The sequence below is a fragment of the Heteronotia binoei genome, chromosome 14, assembly GCF_032191835.1.
Source record: "Heteronotia binoei isolate CCM8104 ecotype False Entrance Well chromosome 14, APGP_CSIRO_Hbin_v1, whole genome shotgun sequence".
Lineage (NCBI taxonomy): Eukaryota > Metazoa > Chordata > Lepidosauria > Squamata > Gekkonidae > Heteronotia > Heteronotia binoei.
Window position 1 is genome coordinate 30,653,303 of NC_083236.1, and position 19,043 is coordinate 30,672,345.

The 19,043-nt window shown below is 44.3% G+C and overlaps 1 protein-coding gene across 1 annotated transcript in view; it reads right to left on the reverse strand.

The window, feature by feature from the left end:
* SMPD3 (sphingomyelin phosphodiesterase 3) overlaps window positions 1-19,043 on the reverse strand; it is a 144,828-nt gene that overhangs the window by 22,613 nt on the left and 103,172 nt on the right. Inside the window, exon 3 of the mRNA XM_060254454.1 lies at window positions 16,902-16,977. Coding sequence (XP_060110437.1) covers window positions 16,902-16,977 — 76 coding nt within the window. The remainder of the gene's footprint in view (window positions 1-16,901; window positions 16,978-19,043) is intronic.

Consider the following 19,043-nt stretch of genomic DNA (forward strand, 5'->3'; position numbering starts at 1 on the left):
ACACTTCAGTGCCCCAAAAGAACGTGGCTAGGAGCATGTGTGCACTTGTCTGCATCTGCACATGCACAGCATGATTTTTTGGGGGGGGGGGGGGCGGGGAGCCCAACTCAGTTGCAGATCTGTGGTTGTAACATGTTAACAATGTGGACAACCCCACAGGCCTGTGGCACTATGATGCCTGCTTACGGGTGCTGTCTGATGGACAGAAACTGCCCCAAACTCAAGTGGCTTATTTAAAGCCAAGCTACTGTCCCGGTGGCAACCTGCCTGTCTGACCATGCCCAAAGATTTAAATTCAACAAGTTAGCTTTTCTGGGGATGTGGAATGGTATAGTATAGCCCAAAAGACTGGCACAACCACATTTAACTTTAAAAGTGATAAATTCTCTGAGATGAGGAGGCATGTGAAGAGGAAACTGAAAGGAAAGGTAAATACGGTCAAAACCCTTGGGGAAGCTTGGAGGCTATTTAAAACTACAATCCTAGAAGCTCAGATAAAATATATACCACAAGTTAGGAAAGGCACAAACAGGTATAAAAAAAGGCCTGCATGTTTAACAAACAAAGTAATGGGAGCTGTAAAAAGTAAGAAGGACTCCTTTAAGCGGTGGAAAACCAGTCCAAGTGAGATTAATAAAACGGAACACAGGCTGTGGCAAATCAAAAGCAAGACTGTGATCAGGCAGGCAAAAAGGGACTATGAGGAGCATATTGCAAAAACATAAAGACCCACAATAAAAATTTCTTCAAATATATTAGAAGCAGGAAACCAGCCAAGGAGGTAGTGGGCCCTTGGATGACCAAGGAGTCAAAGGATTACTAAAGGAGGATAGGGAAATGGCTGAGAAGCTGAATGCATTTTTTCCTCCGTCTTCACTGCGGAAGATGAGAAGTGTTTGCCTGCTCCAGAACCACTTATATTGGAAGGGGTGTTGAAAGACCTGAGTCAGATCGAGGTGACGAGAGAGGAGGTCCTACAATTGATAGACGAATTAAAAACTAATAATTCATCAGGTCTGGATGGCATACATCCAAGAGTTCTGAAAGAACTTAAAGTTGAACTTGTGGATCTTCTGACAAAAATCTGTAATCTTTCATTGAAATCTGCCTCCGTTCCTGAGGACTGGAAGGTAGCAAATGTCACCCTGATCTTTAAAAAGGGTTCCAGAGGAAATCAGGGAAAGTACAGGCCAGTCAGTCTGACTTCAATACCAGGAAAGTTGGTAGAAACCATTATCAAGGACAGAATGAGTAGGCACATTGATGAACACGGGTTATTGAGGAAGACTCAGCATGGGTTCTGTAAGGGAAGATCTTGCCTCATTAACCTGTTACATTTCTTTGAGGGGGTGAACAAACATGTGGACAAAGGAGACCCAATAGATGTTGTTTACCTTGACTTCCAGAAAACTTTTGATAAAGTTCCTCATCAAAGGCTCCTTAGAAAGCTCGAGAGTCATGGAGTAAAAGGACAGGTCCTCTTGTGGATCAAAAACTGGCTGATTAATAGGAAGCAGAGAGTGAGTATAAATGGGCAGTCTTCGCAGTGGAGGATGGTAAGCAGTGGGATGCTGCAGGGCTTGGTACTGGGTCCCATGCTCTTTAACTTGTTCATAAATGATTTTGGAGTTGGGAGTGAGCAGTGAAGTGGCCAAGTTTGCAGATGACACTGCAGGGTTGTGAGAACCAGAGAGGATTGTGAGGCACTCCAAAGGGATCTGTTGAGGCTGGGTGAGTGGGCGTCAGTGTGGCAGATGAGGTTCAATGTGGCCAAGTGCAAAGTAATGCACATTGGGGCCAAGAATCCCAGCTACAAATACAAGTTGATGGGGTGTGAACTGGCAGAGACTGACCAAGAGAGAGATCTTGGGGTCGTGGTAGATAACTCACTGAAAATGTCAAGACAGTGTGCAATTGCAATAAAAAATGTCAACACCATGCTGGGAATTATTAGGAAGGGAACTGATAACAAATCAGCCAGTATCATAATGCCCCTGTACAAATCGATGGTGCGGTCTCATTTGGAGTACTGTGTGCAGTTCTGGTCGCCGCACCTCAAAAAGGATATTATAGCATTGGAGAAAGTGCAGAGAAGGGCAACTAGAATGATTAAAGGGTTGGAGCACTTTCCCTATGAAGAAAGGTTGAAACACTTGGGGCTCTTTAGCTTGGAGAAACGTCGACTGCGGGGTGACATGATAGAGGTTTACAAGATAATGCATGGGATGGAGAAAGTAGAGAAAGAAGTACTTTTCTTCCTTTCTCACAATACAAGAACTCGTGGGCATTCGATGAAATTGCTGAGCAGTCAGGTTAAAACGGATAAAAGGAAGTACTTCTTCACTCAAAGGGTGATTAACATGTGGAATTCACTGCCACAGGAGGTGGTGGTGGCTACAAGCATAGCCAGCTTCAAGAGGGGATTGGATAAAAATATGGAGCAGAGGTCCATCAGTGGCTATTAGCCACAGTGTGTGTGTGTGTGTGTATAATTTTTTGGGGCCACTGTGTGACACAGAGTGTTGGACTGGATGGGCCATTGGCCTGATCCAACATGGCTTCTTCTATGTTCTTATGTTCTTATCTCATAAGCTAAGCAGGATTGGTACTTGGATAGCACAACCTCACCATTGTTAGTGCCCAAAGTCACCAACTGATTTTATTTTGGGCTATTATTGTATTGATTTGTTTTTACTAATTAATTGTATTGCTGTTTTAGCTTGTTACCTGCCCTGAGCCTTGTGATGCTGAGGAAGGTGGGCTTAAGGTCTAATAAAATAAATAAAGAATAGACCACCAAGGAAGACTCCACAGAAGAAGGCCATGGCCAACCACCTCTGCTTCTCACTTGTTTTGAAAGCCCCTTGCTGAGGTTGCTATGAGTGGGTTTCAATGACAGCACTTATGTATGTGTGTACATACTTAGTCTTCTAGAACTCTTTTAACATTTAAAGCAGTTCACAATATTTACTCCAGCATACTAATTACAACAGGTATCACTAACCCAATATTGCAGACAGGGAGACTGAGGAATGCCAAGCATCACCTAGTGAGCGTCTAGCAAAAGTCTTACATAAATTGAGGTTGTCCTGCTTCATTGAGCGTTTTAGTCGCTACCTGACCTGAACTTCCCCTGCAAGCATTAGTTTTGGAAAGGTGGATCGGCAATAGCAATTTTAAAAAAACCTTTCCCCAGTCGCCCCATCTGAACTTTGATCTGACGCATAAAGCCAATTTTTTTTAATGAAATCCAAATTAGCCCTGGGCAAAAAAGAACTGGAACAAAACCAGAAAGCCAATTAAGGATGGAATCAAAGACACGATTCGCAAAAGTTATATTGGAAAGCTGTGGCTTACTTGTAGATCATGGAACAGGCCAAGTGGAGAAGCCTCCATGGAAGCCAAGAATGATCACTAGGACCTGTACTGGGGTACAGATGAGGTTGGGTTTCTTTGCTAATGATGGGCTATGCATTTTTTCTCTGTGCTTCTGTTGGGATTCTCAGCTCTGATCTTTGGAGTATCTTGGCTTATCCTTCAGAAACTCCTGCAGTCAAAAGCAGCTGCAAAATTGCCCACTGTGGAAAAAGTTCTTCCATTCCAGCCACAGAGCTTTGGCACAAAGCAAACCCAGGCTCTTCCTTCTTCACAGCAACTATATATTATTGTGCCCATTTTGCTAATGGGACAACTGAGTCCAAAGCCAGCTGATTTCCTAAGGACATAGAGTGAGCCTACGTCTGAGGAGAGACATGAGAAAACTTCTTCCCAAGTACAACACTCATAAGAATAAGAATATAACCAATATATTGTTTTAACCATGCCAGGTGTGTAGCTCCACTCGATGCCATATATCTCAATTTGCATTCACACTGAATCTAATACATGGATCTCATTGTTAAACAAGTGTATTGTTTTAAATTTATTTATTTTATCAAATTTATATCCCGCCCTCCCCTAACGGGGAAATAAATAAACCCTTTCATTTCCTATATCTATATTATCTGTTTTCCATGCTAATGGGCAGATGGAACAAGGTTTACATTTTTGATGACCCCCTGTAGGGAAGTCATTCTGAACTGGTGGACATTGCTGGGTTATATACGAAGTCTAAAGGTCCAGCATTCTGCCTGCAACACTGGTAGGGCTACCCTTGGAGGCAACAGGTAGGCTACAACTGGTGCTGAATACAGCAGCTGGGACAGTTGTTCCCAACATGGTGCCCACAGGCACCATAGCAGCAGCAAGGACTTGGACCCAGAAGTGATGTCATGATGCTCTAGGATTTTTGTCACCTCTATGTGTTTTCCCAAGATGTAGGAGTTTGCCTGCCACCACCAGGAGCATGGTGAGCCTGTTTCCCAAGTAGTATATGGGGAAAGCTCTGACCTTGCATGGGTATCAGAGGTTCTGTAAAGCACTGCTCTTTTGTTATGCTTCTGGTAGCCCAGGAGTGCTTCATCTGTCAGAAAGATACTGTATTTCTTTTTTAAAAGTTTATGGAAGGAGGAGGAGGAGGAGAGTTGGATTTATCCACTGCCCTTTCACTTGGAGTGGCTTACAATCCCCATCCTTCTCCTCACAACAGACACCCTGTGAGGTAGGTGGGGCTGAGAAAGCACAGAGAGAACTGCTCTTGAGAGAACTGGGATTGACCCAAGGTCACCCGGCTGGCTGCATGTGAAGGTGGGGAATCAAACCCAGTTATCCAGCTTAGAGTCCACTGCTCTTAACCATTACACCAAACTGGCTTTGAGACCTGTTGATAGGGAGAAGAGTGCAGTATAAATATTTGAAGAGAAAGAGGATATTTGAAAGGGGGGGGTGAGGAGAAAGGAAGGAAGGAGGGGAGGGAAGTGAGGTCTTTCAGTTGTTCATCTTTAAATGCCAATCAAGGGCTAGCACTTGATGCTGCTGATGCCTTTCCAGAAGAAGAAAACGAAGCAGGCACTGGACGTGGTTGCCTGTCAAGTCAGGCTCAAGAGTGACCCACCAAGGCCTATGTGCTCAGCCTGGCTTGCATCATCGGGTGGCTGTCCCTCACTTGCAGAGTTTGATTTATTGCCCAGCGTAACCGTCTGCAGAACAGGCTGTAAATATCCATGCCTTACTTTCTCAGATCATCATTCACGCCATCCAGTTGTCTAACTTCAAGGATAATTTGGGGCTGTTTGGAAATCTTCCTTTCCAATCCGCAATAGCAGCTTGCATGTATATTGTCATTAACTCCTTCTGAACTGCCTTCTGCCTCCTGTTGAGTCATCCAGCAGTTTACAGTGATCTATTTCCCGGCAGTCGGGGGGCCTGATTTGGACTGGCCCCAGGGCATGCAAGGAAAAGAGACTTCTGACTTGACCACTGCCTCATTTTCCCTATCTTGAAGTGGCCCTCTGTATCCCTCCACCCACTGGGCAAATTTAAATGTAGCCAGTAGGACCAGTATCAGTACCGCATAAGGATGCCAATTCCAGATTGGAAACTTTCTGGAGATTTGGGGCGCAGAGCCCAGGGGGGGCAAAGTTTGAGATGGGGCAAGAGCTCCGCCAGGTATAGGGGCTGTTCAGTCGCACAGTATAATCAGTTGTTGCTGTTGTTTCATACCGGATTAAAAGTGGCTGATCAGATAGCAACATCTGCCTCCCGGTATTAACACGCAGTAGCCCGCCCCCCCCCAATCTTCAGAACCGGAGTATTTTGTTACCTGCTCCTTTGCGGTGTTTTTTGAGTTCTCCGGTTTCACCTCGTAGTTTCCCGTCTGGATAGTTCTCAACCAACTTCCGGATGTCTGAAGGCTGTCCTGGAGCAAAAGGAGCCTCAGACATGCGGTTTATGGTCACCATTTTTTTTTTTACTACTTAGCGATATGTGCATAACTGCATAATCACATAATGTTTTAACCTATGTGCATGCACATGTCCACACATGTGCATAATGTGCACATGCACATAATGTGCTTAAAAGTGGAGAAAAAAAGAACTGCATGGTGCCATCGCGAGGATGGCAGAAGACGGTTTCACCGTGGAGTGATTCGAATTGCAGTATGGCAGTCTGATCGATAATATCCGGAACAAAGATATTCGGAACAGAACCGTGTCTGTTTAACACGGACTCAACACGCTGTGTGAACAGGGTCTTAATGTCTTATAATCCACCCTCAAAGAAGCCACTCTCTGCAAGGAAACTGGTCTCTGCAGCCTGGAGAACAGCTGTAATTCCACAAGATCTCCAGACCCTAACTGGAAATTGGCAACCCATCAAATCATCAGAAATTCTACTGGCACTTGGGAGCCCACTGTGTTGATGACCAGGGAAGAGATACTACAATTCACTTTGCAATTGTAAGATGACATGGGGGGGGGGGCAATGGGGTTTTCACCTCAACTCTGGACTGCCTGTTCTAATTGGGACTCAGCCTGCCACATCAAGACCAAGCTGCTTTTACATTGGGGTTTCTGCTGAACAGCTTTGGCCATCTACCCACTAGCATATCTGTTTGTCCAGCTTATCCAGGGCTCATCCTTGTTCTCCCTGTTTTGCTTAAACAGACTGTGGCATCTCTAGACCATCAGCTTTGAAACAAGAGCTCCCCAGTATTGGAGAGGTTTGCTGGGGAGAAACTTCTGGAGTGGTCAGCTCTTGACTGCAATAGACTTTTTTGCTGACTGCCAGGGCAATCATGACTCACACAGCATTAAGCTCTTTCCTCTCTCCAAGGAGCCAGTGAATGTTTCCCACAGGAGGCTGAGAAGTCTTCCAAGAGCTCTTTTGTTTTCGCAGATAATTTCCCCTTTTGCCCACTGCATCTAAAGGGAGTTACGTTCAAGCTTCTCTTCCCCCCCACCAGTGGCCAGGTTTGTCGTTTCAGTCTCCTGACTTTCAAATTAGGCTGCCGCTTTGGATTCTTTCAGACGTGTTTCAAAAGCTAAGCAGAGAAGCTCTTTTAATCCCAGCCTTCTCCTCTTCCTTTTGAATGCACCAATTCCTCTGAGTGTTGACAGAGAACCAGTGTTATTTAATGTCAAGAGAGAGAGAGAGAAATCTGGATCTGAGTTCACCATGGGAGTTCATCTTGGGTCAGAAGTACTTCTTCACCCAAAGGGTGATTAACATGTGGAATTCACTGCCACAGGAGGTGGTGGTGGCTACAAGCATAGCCAGCTTCAAGAGGGGACTGGATAAACATATGGAGCAGCGGTCCATCAGGGGCTGTTAGCCACAGTGTATTGTTGGAACTCTCTGTCTGGGGCAAGTGATGCTCTGTATTCTTGGTGCTTGGGAGAGACAACAGTGTGAGGACTTCTAGTGTCCTGGCCCCACTGATGGACCTTCTGATGGCACCTCAGTTTTTTGGCCACTGTTGTGACACAGAGTGTTGGACTGGATGGGCCATTGGCTTCTCTTACGTTCTTATGTCAGGAGCTGTCTGTCTTTTAGCCTACCTCACAGGGTTGCTATGAGGATAAAAACTAGATGGAAGCCTATGCATTGCTACCACAAACTCAGTGAAGGAAGGGGAGGGTGATGTAAAGGAGGTTCCCCTCTGGCCTGAGGGTAAGCACTACATCTTCCAATTTTATCACTGTGTACTTTAAACAACTTGTTTGCTTTTGCAAATGCAGCCGTCATTGAATAAAAGAACACTTCAAATGCATCTTAATCTTTTAGCAAAGAATGGGGGGAGGATGGTGATCCTCATAAACAGTTTTTATTATTCATGCAGACAACTCTGATAGCAAATTAAAAGCAGTTGGTGTGACGACTGCAGCAGTTGAGCCATGAAGGATATGTAATTAAGTGCATGAATGGGGTTGCCAACCTCCAGGTGGGGCCTGGACACCTCTTGGAATGACAATTCATCTCCAGATTACAGAGTACTATTTCTCTGGGGGGAAATTAGCATCTCTGGCTCCTGAATGAGGAAGTAAGGGCTGGGGCAAGTGAGACCAACAGCAGTAAGAGTGAAACAGTGGCAGAGAAGGCCAAGGTTATTACCCCACCCCTCACATCTGCTCCCAGAGTTCACTCCTTCACTTTGCCTCATTATGCTACAGCAGCGGTCCCCAACCTTTTTGGCACCAGGGACCAGTTTTGTGGAAGACAAATTTTCCACAGACCGGGGGGTGGGGGATGGTTTCAGGATGATACAACTGTGCATTGAATTTCTAAAGTGTTAGGTGTGGTGGTTAAGTGTGCGGACTCTTCTCTGGGAGAACCGAGTTTGATTCCCCACTCCTCCACTTGCAGCTGCTGGAATGGCCTTGCGTCAGCCATAGCTCTTGCAGAGTTGTCCTTGAAAGGGCCACTTCCATGAGAGCTCTCTCAGCTCTACCCACCTCACAGGGTGTCTGTTGTGGGAAAGGAAGATAAAGGGGATTGTGAGTCGCTCTGAGACTCTGAAATTCGGCATGGAGGGCAGGATATAAATCCAATGTCGTCTTCTTATTATTACTACATTGTAATATATAATGAAATAATTATACAACTCACGGCCTGGTTGCTAACAGACCACAGACTGGTACTGATCCACGGCCCGGGTGTTGGGGACCCCTTTCTGTGCTACAGAAAGTCTTCAGGTGGTTGGGGTTGGTGGAACAGCAGCATGTTTTGGTTCTTAGTTCAGAGCTGGAATTCCCTCTGGCAATAAGCAGCCTGCTCTTTTCAAAGAAATTTCAGATATGCTTTCTTTGAAAAACAGACCCCCAGACCTCCTTGTACCTTTTATGTGGCTGAAGTTCCTTTTTTTTCCTGCTGTCGCTTTCCCATCTCTCTTTTTGAAAAACGAGAAGTGTTTTGGATCCGATAATTTAACAGAGCCAAGGAACAGGGCTGTTAGGAACCTTCAGGTTTTTCTGATTTGTTCCATAAATGGGCAGAGATTTATTGCAGGACATCTAAGCTCTTAAATGTAAGCTCTTACATATGAACAGAGTGTGACAGATAAGACTGGAAATCCAGAGCTACCCTAAGACAGGAAAACAGGAAAGGCACTTTGTAGCCTTAAAGGGAGACATTCTGGTAGGCGAGAGGAGATTCATTTTCGCTGTTATTCAGATCTGAAAGTGGGTTTGGCAAAGTCTTGCTACATAAAGAGGATGGTACAATACAAAGGAACTGCACAAGCACAGGAAGAAAAGTAAAATCATGACTGTACGCAGGGCATTTTTTTGCAGAAAAAGCCCAGCAGGAATTCATTTGCATATTAAGCCACATCCCCTGCTGTCACCATTGTTTCACACAGGGCTTTTATGTAGAAAAAGCCCAGCAGGAACTCATTTACATATTAGGCCATGCACCCTGATGTTAAGCCAGCCAGGACTGCATTTCTGTGTGTTCCTGCTCAAAAAAAGCCCTGACTGTATGAGTTGTGAGCCACAGGCAGATGCGCTCGCAACGCAGCTGAACCACAGTAGAGACTATGCAAAGGGTGTCAAACATGTGGCCCGGGGGCCGAGTCAGGCCCCTGGAGGGCTCCTATCAGGTCCTTGAACAAGTCTGCTTCCTTCTCCCTCTCTCTTGCTTCCTTCTGCATCACAGCTTGCTTTGCTAGGTTTGCTCAATCGCACAGGAGCTACAAAGCAAAGTCTGTATTTTCTTCATTGGCTGAGGGTCCTCCTTTGAGGACCCTCAAAGGAGGACCCTCAGCCAAGGAAGGTCCTCCCTTGAGGGTCCTGCCTTGAGGAGGAAGGGAGAAAGGACAGCTTGCTTTGTCAGACTCTCTCAATTGCACAGCAGAGCTACTGAGCCAAACCTCTCTTCCTTCTATTGGCTGAGGCTCTTCCCCCTTTTCATCCCCTGGGGAAGGAAGAAAAGAGCCAGAGCTTTCTTTGCCTGTTCCCTAGATTCCACGAGAGAGATACAAAGAAAGTGCCTTTTTAGAAAAAATGAAGAAAGCACCTCCATGTTCTTTATAAAGTTTGTATCTCTACTTCCTGGCATTACATTTTATGAGACACATGGCCCCGCTCAGCAAGGCCTCATTTATGTCAGATCCAGGCCGTCATGAGTTTGACACCCCTGGGCTATGCTATAGATAAAACCTCATAAAGAGCAGCTTCAAACTGAAGGACACTGAGTAGGTGTAAGGTTGCCAGCTCTGGCTGGAAAACACCTGGAGATTTGGGAGGTGGAGCCTTGGGATGGTGGGGTTTGGGGAGGGGAGGGTCCTCAGCAGGGTGTAATGCCATAGAGTCCAGCATCCAAAACAGCCACTTTCTCCAGGGGACCTATCGATCATCTGGGAATCATCTGTAAGAGCGCAAGATCTCCAGGTGCCACCTGGAACTTCACAACCCTGTGACTCGACCATTCCTAAACTACAGAAGACATGGAAGAATCTGTGACTGGAGGTGATGCATTGGGGGCATTTTTAAACTCTCTCCACCCTGTACCATTTTTTGGTTTAAACTGCTTCTTGCTTTTAGCATGAGCAGGAAAAATAAGGGTGATTTCCACCGCCATAACCAGCAGGGTAAAAGTAACTGAGGAGTGTCTGGGGAAATGGAATGGAAAGGAGAAGAGTTAAAGACTTCATCCCCAGCAGTGTGGCCTAAGTTCATGTATTTTTAGTTGAGAGTGAGAGTTAAAAATATTTAACATGAATAATGGAAAGCAAGGGAGGAGGCAGGGTTTAGCTGCCCTTTACTTCCATGCTCAGTTTCTTATTAAACATAGACTCCTACTTTGAATGGCAATGGGAAGGCTACCTCTGACATCTCTGTCAGAATAAATACACATCTCTGACAATCTATCAACTGCAAATTGTAGGCCTATCCAGCCTCTATTTGACTTGGGGTTGTTCAGGGAAGGGAGAGCAGGTTTAATCTTTTGGCCTCTGTTTGGTTTCACTAATCAAAACTATCTCCCCCAGTTTGTTATAAGTACTTTAAAGCAGGGGTCATTGTGTAGAAAGAGAGGTGCCAGAGCTCATTAGCAAAACTCATTTGCATATGCCACACACTCCTGACATCACTGGAAGGTATACTAAATTATTTCAGCTCAGCATCTACCTTTAAATGCTTCTTGAAATATAAATCATCATAATAAAACCTTACTCTCATCATACTTTTTAAATTATTTTCTCACATTCTTGATGAAGATTTCCATCTGTCTGCTTTATATGTTTTGGTTATTTTCACTTTTTTTGTGGGGAAAATGCTAGAAAGTTTGTCAAATCTTAGAGTTCAGCAAAATTCTCACAGGGGTTTGAACAATGGAGCCCAAAACCAAGTGTGTGTGTGTGTGGGGGGGGGTTAAGAAAGAAAGAGCACAATAAAATTTAGAGGTTCTGGAGCTCTGCTCCTGTGAGCTCCTGCACAAAATGAGGCCTGTTTTAAAGGAAGAAAACATGTCTCTTTTAAAAACACATTCCTCCACCACACCTTTAAAATGCTAACAACAGCAAAGGGTCCTGCTTTGATTAGTGAAACTGAGTGGAAGTTAAAAGCTCTCCCTTTTCTGCATGGCTCTTGAGGCAAATTGAAGTTACCTGAGCCTGCAATTTAAATTTTATGAACAGAACGAGTTGCCTGATACTGGTCACAGTCTGCTTTTACCGTCAGTGTTCATGAACTGAGTGCATCAGAAGCACAGAGTTTGACTAGGGCAGTTCTAATTTTTGACTGAAGTCTTGTATAAAGTGAGCAGAAGTGTTATTTGAAAAATATTTTCACACACACTTTTACTAACAGTTTATGTTGGAACTAGAAAGGCCAAGGTTTTAAATTTATCTGACACCAATAGTTGCTGTGCAAAGTGATTTTTTTCCCATCATTCCATATAGATGTTAAAAAACCCTTTTAAATTTATAACCTAATCCCAAAGCTTCACCGGATGACATGATGTTTATCTTGAGATAAGATTTAACTAATATTTGGATTATCAACCGTTACCCAAATTGGGTGAGAGAAGACAGCTCTGTTGGCTGAAGTAGGGTTGATAAAGAAATGACATCACTCTGGACTCTTTCTGGATATTTTCACGTTGATTGAACAGGGTGAGAGCATGACCATCAAGTAATTTACTGCAGAATTCTTGTTGCAGAGATTCAAGTATAACTAAAGCCCTTTTCCAACTGTTATGATTTTTGTGCTCAAAGTGCACAATAAAGGGAGATTGTGCTACCCTTGAGCCTCCTGAAGCACACAGCTGTTTTTTCTTGTAAGCAGAGCAACAAATGTATTTTTCAGTCTCAGTATGACTGAACCCATTTTAAAAATCTGGATTTCCAATTGAGTCTGCCAAAGCTGAAAAATATGTATATTGCCCTATGTACACAAAATGAGAACTGCACATATTGAGAGGATTGCAGGTAATGCCAAAACTGTAACTCCTGGAAATGGCTTAGGTCAAGAGTCCCCAACCTTTTTGATACTGAAGGCACTTTTGAATTCTGACACAGGGCAATGGCTTCAGTAACAAAATGTGCCACAGGAAGTGGAGCTAATCATAAAACGGCTGCCACAGGAGGTGGACCCAACCACAAAATGTCAGAGACCGAGGTTATACATACCTCCAGGTGGGATTTTTTGAGCAGGAACGCACAGGAACGCAGTTCTGGCTGGCTTGGTGTCAGGGGGTGTGGTCTAATATGTAAATGAGTTCATGTTGGGCTTTTTCTACAAAAAAACCCCTGTGTGAAACAATGGTGATGTCAGGGGGTGTGGCCTAATACACAAATGTATTCCTGCTGGGTTTTTTCTACAAAAAAAAGTCCTGCCTTCAGGGCTTTTTTTTTGTAGCAGGAATGCCTTTGCATTTTAGACCATACACCCCTGATGTAGCCAATCTTCAAAGAGCTTACAGTAGGCCCTGGAATAAAAGCCCTGTAAACTCTTGGAGGATTGGCTACATAAGGGGTGTGTGACCTAATATGCAAAGGAATTCCTGCTACAAAAAAATCCCTGCATACCTCTGATAGTACCTGTTCAGTATTTCAGGCAGAAGCTCTGTTTAACAGGACACCTTTTAATTTACACAGCCAATGAGATCTTCAATGGCATGTTAGAAGCTCTGCCAGGCAAAAGCCCCACCTGGCTCCACCCACTTTCTAAAAGCACTTGGCGGTGGGCACCAGGAAAGGTGTTGGCAAGTACCATGGCACCCACGAGTACTATGCTGGCGACCCCTGACTTAGGTGATGATTATATACACCAGGACAAGTGGTCAAATGTGAGACAGAAACTTCCTAGGGAGCCAATCAGTGCCCAGTATAGGAGATATTGACCTTGCAAAGTCTGAAGGAAGACAGGGTAATCTTAGAACAAATAGAAAAAATAAAGCTAATGCCCAACAAAACAAGGGATTTTTTTATTCCAAATATCTATGTACCACGTTTTGGTTACTAAAATATCACGCAAAGCAAGCTAGAACTTTAAGACAGCATAAAACTATTGCGTTAAGAACTTAAAATCTAAAACCTACAATCAGCAGCAAAATTAGCACAACAGTTACGCAGCCAAAGCAGTGTGAGACTATTACAATAGTAAAGCCAGCAATCTGTAGAAAGGTCAACAATCTACAGTAAGGCTCTTGAGTGAATCTGACAGTGTGCTATAGAGCTCATTGGATCTTTGAGGTGGCTGCGGCAACAGTAAAGAAACACCAATTCTCTGTTGCTATTCAGCTAGTTCAAGACCAGCCCAGCTAAGGTATTTCAGCACTTGCTGAATCCTAAATTTGAGCTTTTAAATTCTCAGAGACTGGTGATTAGTTGCAACGCTTTTGCAGTTTATCGCTGATACTAGTTCTCACCTACGTTCTTATTTGGATGCCAGCTGAAATATTATTTAGAAAGAATAAATGTCTAGTGTGTCATCTAGTCTGCTTATGGATCATTTTGACCCATTTACAGTTATTAATGTAGACAGGATCTTAGGATCTGTGAAAACCACCACTTATACTCTGGGTCCTTGTCCATCCTGGTTGCTGAAATCATGCATGGATCACACTGTTGAGTCTCTGATGTGCATCATAAATTGATCCTCACAGACTGATTTTTCCTCAGTCAGTCAAAGAGGCATTTATCTGTCCATTAATTTAAAAAAAAACATTACTGGAAGAAGAAAGAAATGGCCCATTATCACATGATTTCTAATCTGCCCTTTTTTGGGTATGTCATTGCAGAGAGCAGTTGCTGAACAACTAACTTCCAAGGTCTTCCAAGATGACTCATCTACTCCAGAACCCTTTCAGTCTGGTTTCAGGCCAGACTATGGGACAGAGGCAATGATTGATTGATTGATTGATTGAGATTTCTGTACCACCTCATCAGCATCCTGCTCAAGGCAGCATATAACATTGGTGACTTTAGCTGATGATTGCTGTTTTAATGTGGTGGTCACCACACCACAAAAAAAATATTATAACATTGGAAAAGGTGCAAAAAAGGGCAATTAAAATGATTAAGGGGATGGAACACTTTCCCTATGAAGAAAGGTTAAAACGTTTGGGGCTCTTTAGCTTGGAGAAACAACAACTGAGGGGTGACATGAGAGAAGTTTACAAAACTATGCATGGGATAGAGAAGGCAGAGAATGAAGTACTTTTCTCCCTTTCTAACAATACAAGAACTCATGGGCACTCAATGGAATTGATGAGCAGTAGGTTTAGAACAGATAAAAGGAAGTACTTCTTCATCCAAAGAATAATTAACATGAGGAATTCACTGTGGCAGGAAGTGGTGGCAGCTACAAGTACAGATAGCCTCAAGAGGGGATTGGATAAACATATGGAGCAAAAATCCATCAGTGGCTATTAGCCACAAGGTATAGATCAAACACTATGTCTGGGGCAGTGATGCTCTGTATTCTTGGTGCTTGGGGAGGCAGCAGTGGGAGGGCTTCTAGTGTCCTGGCCCCACTAGTGGACCTCCTGATGGCACCTGATTTTGTTGGCCACTGTGTGACACAGAGTGTTGGACTGGATGGGCCATTGGCCTGGTCCAACATGGCTTCTCTTATGTTCTTATGTTGTAGCAGTAGCTCTCAAAGGATATGCTTTGGATTGGATGAAGTCATTCCTTATGGATTGGACTCAGAGGGTTACAACAGAAGACCAGTTGTCCTCTGGGATTTCACAAGACTCCATCATCTCCCCCATGTTATTCAATCACTAAGCAAAGCCCTTAGGAGAAATAATTTGTCACTCTGGAGTTGGATGCCATCAATATGCTGACAACACCCAACTTAATATTTCTTTATCCAAATCATCCAGGGATGCTGTGAGAGAGGTAATGCAGGTTAGGAACATAGAGATTTTGAAGAAAATTGTGTGCTTTCCTCATTGATGGAGTCCACCTTCTGTTTGTTGTTAAGAGCCCAGAGGTTATACTAGCTCCAGCATTATTGCTGACAGGGAAAATTAATGCAGTTGCAACAAACACTTTCTTCCAGTTTTCAGGCCTGGAAGATGCCCCCCTACCTTGACTCAGCTGATCTGAGATCCTGGATCTATGCCATAATAACAGTGAGACAAGAATCAAATTGGCACCCATAACTGAGAAGTGTGATACGGAATATAGTCCCTGCTCTGTACAAAATCTAAGATGTTGGTGCATGCCCTCAACAGACCAACTCACTGGATAGGTCCTTAGGGGTACAGGATTTATTGCACATCTACCAGCCCAACTAAGATGAAAACGACATCTTTCTGCATCCTCCAGTTGAAAATTGAATGTATAAAGTTATCGCCACCTCAGTACCATGGAGAGCATCCCACTTTGATCACTGCTCCTTCATAATCTCTGCCCAGCCCTGGCAGATACCCATTTGATGTGATAATGATTGACAAGATAACAGAACAAATGTTGAGTTCGGTGGCATCTTTAAGACCAACAAGAGTTTATCCAAGGTACGAGCTTTTGTTGGTCTCAAAGGTGCCACTGGACTAAAAAAAATGTTCTACTGCTTTGGACCAACACAGCTGCCTGCTTGGATCTGAAAAAATAATGTTGGAGAAAATAACCTGCTCATTGACATTACCAATGAAGGGTTGGACACTTGGCAAATCATGACAGGTAACATAAATGCTCAAGTCAACTCCACACGCAGAAAGGCAACACAGATGACAACGGTCTAGCATGACAACGGTCTACATGCCTAAGAGATTTTCAAAATCCAAGTTATGTAGAGCTTAATAAGCCAGGAGAAGGGCATTTTTTTTTCTGAGACCTTGCTCTTTCTACAGAACACTTAGCTTAGTAGTTAATCCAGTCTGTTTGTAACATTTCTAGTTGAGGATTGTATGGTTATTGCCAGGTAGGCATATCAGTTCTGAATGATCTGATTGCATCTCTCCCTCAGTTCTGCAACAGGCAGCTGAAATCAGAAAGACAAACACACTGATAGGGCAGTCTTAGTAATTCTGGGGCCCTGGGCAAAAGTCAAAGATAGCCCCACCCAAACTCCCTTTATTTCCACCCAATTCATACTGAACAAAAAGTGCCCAGTTTTTGCCATGCATTCACCTTCAAAAATGCACCATATTTTGCATTTTGACTTTGTTTCCCACCACCACTTGCTATCAGCCTCGCTAGCTCCACCGGCTGTCGCAATTGCCTAGGTTGCCCCGTAAGGAAGAAGAAGAAGAAGAAGAAATTGTATTTATATCCCGCCCTTCACTCTGAATCTCAGAGCAGCCTATAATCTTCTTTACCTTCCTCCCCCACAACAGACACCCTGTGAGGTAGGTGGGGCTGAGAGAGCTCTCACAGAAGCTGCCCTTTCAAGAACAGCTCTGCAAGCTATGGCTGACCCAAAGCCATTCCAGCAGCTGCAAGTGGAGGAGTGAGGATACAAACCCGGTTCTCCCAGATAAGAATCCGCATACTTAAACACTACACCAAACTGTCTCTCTAGTGAGACTGCCTGTGCAAACCTAATGAGCAGTTCCATACCGTACAGTACCTGCCAGAGCTTGCAAGTGAGTGCAGGAAATGTATCCCACAATTCTTTGGTCCTGAGGTGTACTTCCCACTTGCACCTGGGGAGAGAGGAGGGAAAGAAACAGAATTGTTAATGGACATCTGAATGGTTTCTAAGATCAAAGGCCCACAATCCAATTTAAAACATTAGATCTATTATGCAGCAATGATCTCTGGTCTCTAGGACTTAGACAGAACTTCTCTTGGTAAAAATTAAAGTATCGAAGGTGCAGTGCAGCCCATCAGGAAGTAATCCTGTACATTGAAGCTAACACGGCTGCCTACTTAGAGCTATTGAAGCTAACAGACACTGTTTCTAGAGCATTAATAATTTGTGTCCCCACCATCACTTTCACTCTATCTCTCCTATGGGGAGAGGTCATGGCTCAGCAGCAGAGCAAGTTAAGCTGAATGACGGTGACAGGCCAGCGACACTCAATGATCTGCATGAGGAGGAGAGGCCATAGCTCAGCAGTGGAGCATCTTCTTGGCATGCAGAAGGCCCCAGGTTCAATCCCCAGCAGCTCCAGTAAGAATCAGGTTGTAGGTAATGTGAAGGACCTCAGCCAGTCAGAGTAGATAATATTGACTTTGATGGACCAAGGGTCTGATTCAGTATAAGGCACGCATTCATGAAAGAGTAAGGATTTGACTAGTGTTGCCGAGTCCTAGTCGAGCCTTCAGACTATCTAAGGAGAGGCTGTCCTGGGCAGTGTTTGCATGGAATACCATTTTAGGGACACGGAATGTCTTCAGGAGCTGCAGAACAAAGCAGTTTTCCTGCAAAGCAAGACGCCATCTGTCTTTGATGGTAGCTTTCTGAGATCATCTGACATGCACTTTCCTTAAGACTTTGTATGCTGATTGCCAAATTCATCACTGGTTAGCTTCTTCTCCCTCTCTGCATTTCATTTGGGACTGAAAATCGGGTTTCGCAGGAAGTGCGGTTTGAATCATTTGCATCGGCTGATGCTCTGATCATTTTCATTACTTCTCAATTGCACAGCAAGTTCGCTCCCTCTCCTGTTCACTGATTCATCTTGCCGATGGCTTTCCAGCAGGGCTACCGCTCCTTCTTCATGGTGTGAAAGTGTTCTAGTGTAGTGCTGCACTCACCCAGAGAGGCAGAGAGACTTGGGAAAGAGCCCACTGAATGCCATTTTAATGCAGCCATTCTTCCTGGAGCCAGGTGTCCCCTGAATGGAAAGGCAAGATGGATTTCAAATTCCAGTACCTCACCCACTGAAGTCCCAAATCCAAAGAGGGGAGTATCTTCAGGGATGGTTCAGTCAGATGTTAAAGTACTGTAGCATCAGGGCTTTTTTTGGTAGCAGGAACTCATTTGCATATTACGCCACACCCTCTGATGTAGCCAATCCTCCTGGAGCTTACGGGGCTCTTAGTACAAGGCCTACTGTAAGCTCCGGGAGGATTGGCTACATCAGGGGTGTGTGGCCTAATATGCAAAGGAGCTCCTGCTACAAAAAAAGCCCTGTGTAGCATTATCCAGACTGTAGATCTGCAAACAAAAACTGTTTTGCATAGAGGTTTAAAACCAAAAGAAAGGATTCTTACTTATGTACGTGGCTAAATGGCATTGTTACAATGAAATCAATAGTGGCTCCACAGAGTGGTTTGAGAATGTGAAAGACAATGGGGTGTGGGGAGAGAACTGAAACTACTTTTCCCTAACTGCTGCAGCTGTGAACCAGAAAGGCAGAGTTGCCAGGTCTGTGTTGGAAAATACATGGAGACTTTGGGGATGGATCTGGGAGAGGACAGGGTTTGGGGAGGGGAGGGGCCTCAGCATGGTGCATTGCCATAAAGTCCACCCTTCAAAGCAGCCATTTTCTCCAGGGGAGCTGATCTCTGCCAGCTGGAGATCAGTTGTAAAAATGGGAGATCTCCAGGCTCCACCTGGAGGCTGGCAACCCTAACAGGGTTTCCATGCATCTGGGAAGCACAATACCCTAATCACATGTCTGATAGGAAGTCCTCATGCCACCCATCAACAAATACAAGGATTCTGTAAATGTGTGGAGCAGTGCCTGATCAGTAAGAACATAAGAGAAGCCACGTTGGATCAGGCCAATGGTCCATCATTCTATGTCACACAGTGGCCAAA